The sequence below is a fragment of the Cygnus olor genome, chromosome 26 (assembly GCF_009769625.2).
Source record: "Cygnus olor isolate bCygOlo1 chromosome 26, bCygOlo1.pri.v2, whole genome shotgun sequence".
Classification (NCBI taxonomy): domain Eukaryota; kingdom Metazoa; phylum Chordata; class Aves; order Anseriformes; family Anatidae; genus Cygnus; species Cygnus olor.
This window is the reverse complement of record NC_049194.1, coordinates 3,893,274-3,900,381: the sequence shown is the minus strand read 5'-3', so window position 1 is coordinate 3,900,381 and position 7,108 is coordinate 3,893,274. Positions and strand designations below refer to the sequence as shown.

Genomic DNA, 7,108 nt, shown 5'->3' with positions numbered 1-7,108 from the left:
CTGCGTTTCCTGGGATGGCAAAAGGATCTCTTCCTTCTTGAACAGCCTGACTGGAGGCTAGGAAGCATTATACCTTCTCAGTAAAACTGGGGAAGTTTCTAACACCTACAAATCAGCACTCCCAAAAATTCCCTCCTGGAAATAGCTAATTGGTATTCATTTTGAAACTCTCTACCCCCGTTATGAACAAACAGCAGGTCCCTGGCCTACAGGATTTCAATGCAGACAGGAATTACAGCAAATTCATAAACACTTCCAAAAAAACAGGCTGATACAACAAAGTTTTAGATATCTAATGTGAAAACAGATCCTATAAGAGAAATATTAAAACTTTGAGTAAAATCATAGAATTATGGAATGGTTTGGGTTGGAAGTGATCTTAAAGATCATCTAATTCTAAGCCCCCTGCCATGGCCAGGGGACACCTCCCACCAGACCAAGTTGCTCGAAGCCCCATCCAGCCTGGCCTTGAACACCTCCAGGGATGGGACATCCACAACTTCTCTGGGAAACCTGTTCCAGTGCCTCACCACCCATCTGAGTAAATAATTTCTTCCTTATACCTAATCTAAATCTACCCGCTTTTAGTTTAAAGCCATTACTCCTTGGCCTATCACTACACCCTATAACAAGGAGTCCCTCCCCAGCTTTCCTGCAGCCTCCTTTAGGTACTGGAAAGCTGCTGTAAGATCTCCCCGGAGCCTTCTCTCTTCCAGGCTGAACAACCCCAACTCCCTCAGCCTGTCCTCATAGCAGAGCTGCTCCAGCCCCTTGATCATCTTGGAGGCCCTCCTCTGGACTCATTCCAGTATGTCCCTGTCCTTCTTGTGCTGGGGGCCCCAGAGCTGAATGCAGTAAAATTGTGAGAATTAGGAGCACAGCATCGCTTCAAATCAATGCTTCCCTTGGAGGATATGGAAGGCAGCTGACTGTACAGGTCTGTTTGTACAAAGTCATTTTTGGTGGGCATGGGGCTTTGTTAACAAAGAGCAGAAGCAGATCATAGCAAGGAGCAGCTGTTCCGCATCCCTGGCAGCTCGTAGCACCTCAGCAGGATCACTGCAGGGCCCCGAGAGCTGGGAATGAGGTGGGGGAAGCAGGAACAGTGCCTGTTCTCCCTCTGCACAACACACTAGGAACCGCTGCTGAGATCCAAGCACTGATGAACACTTGAGGAGTAGCCCTGATCCATAGCTCTGATCCCTCATTTGCAGTAAAAACAACGCTTTCAGGAGTATTCCCTTTCTTATTGTGCTTTACTCATAGTCACGATAGCCTAACCCTGCCTTTAAAGCACGTTACAAACTACAGTTCCAGGTGATGAGCACACACGGCCCTGTCACTCGTCCGCAGCCCACAAAATGGAGGGCGGCTGGGACTGCGCCTCCCGGCGCGCCCTGCGGCGCAGCGCGGCCATCTTGGCGCCGAGACTTCATTTCCCAGGCGGCGCGGCGGCGGGGGAGGCGATGTCCGCCATCTTACCGCTCCCTCCTCCCCCGGTGCGGCTGGATTGAATGAGCCCGCTGCCCGCCTGCCCGCGAATCGAGCGCCATGTCAGGCACCCCGAGCCGCGGCACCCCCGGCGGGACCCCGCTGTCACCGACTCGCATCTCCCGCCTGCAGGAGAAGGAGGAGCTGCGGCAGCTCAATGACCGCCTGGCCGTCTACATCGACCGTGTGCGGGCGCTGGAGCTGGAGAATGACCGTTTGCTGGTGAAGATCTCCGAGAAGGAGGAGGTCACTACTCGGGAGGTACGGCCCAGGGCGGCCTGCAGGCCCCCTCCCGGGACTCCTGAGGCGGGAGGGTGAGCGACGGCGGCTCGCTGGAGGCGTTTTCCCCGCTCCCTCCGAGGACAGGGGGGGTCCGCGGCCATGGGGCTCGCCCGACCCCTTCCCCCGCGGCTCCTCCGCGTTCGCGCCCGGCGCGGGCCGCGCTGTGGAGGCTCCGCGCGGCCCCGGGGCGAAAGCGAAGCTCGGAGGCGCGGCCCTGGCTCGGCCGCAGCCCTCGGCCATCCCGCTCCAGGCTGAGAGCCGTGCGGGCCGGGGGGGAGGGTTTGTAGAAATCCCAGCCTGTTTCTGTGTGGCCCCTCGGAGAGCCGTAGGGGCCGCGATGTCGGGCTGAGAGGCTGCTGGCGGCGCGCTGAGCTCGGCTCAGGCCGGTCTCGTCAGCGAGTGGAAACTCGTGAGGCGGGAAGGAGCCTGGGGCGGGCACAGGGCTGAAGCTGCCTGCTGCCCTTCTTCTTTCGGCCAGATAGGGCTTGCCGCACGAAATGCGGTTCTCGGAGGCATCAAAACGTTCGGGCAGGTCTCATGTGCTGTGGGCTGGTTCTTCGCTGTAGTTTGTAGCCCGTTCCCCTGTCACAGGTAAACCGGTGAAGGCTGAGCGCTCGGACCCCCGTGTCGTGTGAGATGTAGCAAACCGAGTGTCAGGCTTTGTGCTTTTTTTTTTTTGTCTCTGCCCTGTGGCTGTTGTGATGAGGTGAAAAATTTGAAAGGGTTGATGCTAACTTTGGTTATTGCTAGAGAAAATCTCTTTTAGTCCCTTCAAATGCCATGGATCAAATCTGTTAGTGTGGAAGATGATCTGGTCCGTTTCCTGTGATCCGGGAGGCAGACTGGCTGGTCTTTTTTCTCCAAGCCATGTTTTGCTTTTCCCTCCTCTCTTGCATCTGCTTTCCCCCAGGACTCTCCTTCCCATAGGGAGGAAGGGTGTAGTCAGGGATGCAGCTGGGGACAGTCCCACCCATCCTGTACCAGCTCAAACCCTCCACCACTTCTCGGAGGCAGTCTGCAAGGTAAGGTGTCCCACTTCCCAAATTAAACTTAATTAAGTTAAACTTCCATGGAAAGCTGGCAGATAGCAGCATTGTAACTTGTGTGATGTGAAGGATTGTTGTGCTACTAATGTAGGCTTTTTTATTTTTTTAAGGGGTCTGTTTTGGCGATGGTAGTGGGAGAAGGGTTTACATTCATGTAATTCAGTTTAAGTAGGCCAAATGTGGCTGTGGCTTGTTTTGGGAGCGGTAAGCCTACCTGCAATCAGTGCACACTAAAGTACCTTGAAATGCATGTGTATCACTTAATGTTGTAATATAACTTCAGTGTTTTCAAGATAACTAGATATTGTGAAACATAAAGAATTGCCTGTGTCACTTGTTCTATGTGAAATCATGCTATAAACAGAATAACCACGTCTGGTTCAGGGAGCTTGTGAGTTGTAGATTGCTGGAGGCTGGAGATAAAAACAGGGAATACACACTTTAAATATAGGAGGCAGAATATAATTCCATCAACAAGAACATAAGGAATGAGAGTAAGAACAGGGCAAGCACAAAACATAGAAGTAATCTTATATCTAGTATAAATTAAACCACCTTTTAATAACTTTTCTGCGCATTACCAATTCTGAAGAAATACTCAGATGCAGTAATTAAGGAAAATAAGCCTGAAGATCTTGATATAAATACTTTGCTTACTTTACCCTTGAGCTTTCCTTTCTTTACTCTTACTCCAGACTTTTTTTTTTAAAGTCTTAATTCTTAGGCATATTCTAGGATTCTTCAAGCCCTTCAGTGTTGTGTTAGAGCCAATGCCTGTAAGATATTTCACTTGGTTTCTGGACTATCTGTTAAATGCTTCCCTCTTCTTTTTAGGACAGCTTATTTTTTTCTATATATATGTCTAGAATGAGAGACTTTTTGCAGTCTTATCAGTGTTTTGATTCAGGGTTGTGGACAGCGGTTCAGGATTGTGTGAGTAGTAAAACTTCAAGTGGCTGTCAGTTTTTGGGTTTCCTGGGATGGCAGAATCCCATCCTTTCAGCACCAAACTGGTCAGCTGGATTTTGTGCTGGTAGTTCAATTTTCTTGTAACACCATTACACCGTTAGAATTTTTGTTCCTAAAATTATCAGACTTAGCATGAAATAAGGTACTAATTTAAAAAAAAAAAAAGACCACCAGCAAAAAAAAAAAAACACAACATCCTAACTTCTATTCAGAAGCACTATTAAGTGTAGTCCAGTGATACTGTTACAATGTTTGGGTACATAATTATATCTTTATATTAGTCCTGCATGTTTAAAATATACAATTTTCTTTTTTCAGGGTGTTCATGGTGAAAACTCCCCTTGGTTAACCTCAACTGTGTTCAAGTTTTGGCTCCTTCGATTTTTTTTTTTTTAGCTAAATATTTGAACATCTCTGGGTTATCTGTGGTTATCTGCATTTTCCCTCTTGATATTCTTCTTGTTACATTTACCACATTTAATAACTATCTTGACCTTTTACAGATTTTTTTTCTGCACTCCAAGACTTTAATTTCAGTATGCATTGGGTCTGCTGCTCTATCTTCCTAATAAATACGTTGTTTAAAAGGGGTTATCTGACTTCTTTAAGGCTATGATGTGTGGCAAACTGCTTCAAAAAACCTGCTGGTTGTGATAGTATAATGTTGAGTAAGTCTGAGCAGAGTGCTTGTTCCATTCCCCAAAAAAAAGAAGGATGGTATTCTGGTATGAATAAAAGTTCAGTGCTTTATAGAAACTGAGACACTTCCATATCCTGAGTATCCACTTCAATGTTCATTGAATCAAAGATACTGATTTTTGTTTTTACACCAGGGAGCAGGCCTGGTTAATTTTTTTCTGTTAGCTTTTGTTCCAGAGCCTTTTTTTACTGCTTATATGTAGTCAGTAGGAGACAGCTTGCTGCACTCATTGAACTATTTGGGATAGTTTAAGCCAATACTCGCTGAAGATTTTCAGAAGAACCTCAGTATCCAAATGGTGCATGTCATGGGATTGCAAGCAGGAGTGACTGCTCACCCATTGGGCTCTGCGTTAATATCTTAAACTTCTGCCTTGAGAGCAGGAGACGTGTCTATGATCAAGGGCAAATGGGAGGTTTAAGGTTGTTACAAAAAGCAGTAGGAAAAGTCATGGTATCAGTAGAGTGGTGGTTGTCCATTGCTCATTTGACCATCCAGCCAGTTCCTCACCCACTGAGTGGTCCCTCTGTCAGATCCATGTCTCTCCAATTTAGAGACAAGGATATCATGGGGGACAGTCTCAAATGTACAAGTTTTTTGTACATGGACTTTGTACAAGTCCGTGTAGATGTCAGTTGCTCTTCCCCTATCCACCAAAGCTGCAACCCCATTGTAGAAGGCCACCAGATTTGTCAGGCACGATCTGCCCTTAGTGAGGCCATGTTGGCTGTTACCAATCACCTCCCTATTTTCCATGTGCCTTAGCAGAGTTTCCAGGAGGATTTGCCCCATGATCTTGCCAGGCACAGGAGTGAGACTGACTGGCCTGTCGTTCCCTGGGTCTTCCTTTTTTTCCTTTTTAAAATGGGGGGTTTATTTCCCATCTTGCAGTCAGTGGGAGCTTCACTGGACTGCCACGACTTCTCAGCTGTGATGGATAGTGGCTTGGCAATTTCATCTGCCAGTTCCCTCAGGACCCTTGGAGGCATCTCTTCAGGTCCTATGCATTTGTCCACCTTTAGGTTCCTCAGATGGTTGCAAACCTGATCTTCTACTGTAAGTGGTCCTTCAATTTGCCAGCCTCTGCATTTGCCTTCAGGGGTTTGGGCTTTGTGGCTAGAATTTGTACTAACACCCTCCCTCCCACTGCAGTGCTTATGATTGCATACCTGCAGAAAAGGCATTTTTATAGTCCTGGCAGGGATTACTACACTGTTCTGAGTACATCCCACTGTTCTCACCCTCAGGAAGAGGGGTGGGGTGAGTAGGGGAAGTGAAGATCCCTGGGAGACCTCCCTACTGACACCAGTTACACTTGTGGCAGAAGCAGTGTCTCCAGGCTTCCCTGCTCACTTGTGTTTTCCCACCTCTGTGGGTGTCACTGAAGGTGGCCGTAGCCTTGTATGTCAGAGCCACCAAAAGTTTCACTGCGGTCTCACCTGGTTTATCGCTTACCTGTCAGTGCTGCAGCTGCTGTGCCCTTTGTGTGCACCGTGTGTAGCGAAAGGAGCTACTGTCAGGGCTGTGATGTGTGGCTCTGGTGCTGCCTCATTGCCACCTGAGAAATATGTGTTCAGATGCTTCTGTGAGTGCCGGGTCATTTGAGTTGTAGCCTCCAAGACAAAAGGTTAAATGGTCTTCTGCCACTGCAGACATCATCTGTAGGGTGGTGATTGTATGCAGCTCACTTTCCTGCAGTAGTTTCACACCTGCTGAGCTGCCATGCCTGGATGGAAAAGAAGGGAGAATGTTTATGTAACCTATCTTACTGGAGTCTTTGGGCAAAGGCAACCCTATTCCTCCAAGACCTGTGACCTCACGTGCCGAGTTTCACTCAGATTATGCCGTGACTCCGAGTCTATCTCTGTGAAGAAGCTGCTTCTCAACCATACAAACAGATTTCCTTGAACGGGTGTGATGCAACTAACAAAATGTGAATGATCTACCTTTGTCAGTGATGTTGATGCTGATGAGTGCCTGGTCCTGAGCAGACATTTCAGTAGCCTGGATAGGTGGGAACACATCAGAAGAAAGAGTACCCGTGCCCTAACAGGTGTTCTTGGTGAGTCTGGTAGTCCTTCAGCAGCCCATAACAGGTGAACAAAAGCGTGTTGAGCCACACCTGGTGGGAATGCACGTACCTTTTACACATTGATGCATATTAATATGATTAATGTTTCCTCATCCAATTTGTCCAGGCTCACTTGTGGCATTGGGCATGTTTCTTTCTTAGCCTGTAGATTCATTGCCTTAGCGTGCCTCCTGTGTCTTCACCGAGTGATGTCTTGAGGTTTTTCAAGTGATTGATGTAGGACCGCTTGTGTTCATCTATTTGTCCTTCAGCCTCCACGCAGAGCTTTCTTGAGTGCTCTCAGCACAGTTGGATTAAAGTAGGTAGGCAGGTTAAAGCAGGCTTAAGAGCATCCAGCAGTTCTGCCTTTCAAAGTGTTCTGTGCAAATATCGCTACTTTCTTGTGCTTCACATGCTGATTTCCTTTTTCCCCTCATCTTCAGATGGTGCCTACATTTTCAAAACAGAGGCCTCATCTCCTGACCTGTCCTGCCTTCTGGGGAGGTTTGCTGCTGACCAGGGCATTCAGGTCGTTGTGGAGGAGCTCCT

The 7,108-nt window shown here is 47.9% G+C and overlaps 1 protein-coding gene across 1 annotated transcript in view; it reads left to right on the top strand.

Moving 5' to 3' along the window:
* Positions 1 to 1,410: 1,410 nt before the first annotated feature.
* LMNB2 (lamin B2) overlaps positions 1,411 to 7,108 on the top strand; it is a 31,086-nt gene continuing 25,388 nt past the window's right edge. Inside the window, exon 1 of the mRNA XM_040537370.1 lies at positions 1,411 to 1,752. Within this exon, the coding sequence (XP_040393304.1) occupies positions 1,552 to 1,752 (201 nt within the window). The 5' untranslated portion in view covers positions 1,411 to 1,551. The remainder of the gene's footprint in view (positions 1,753 to 7,108) is intronic.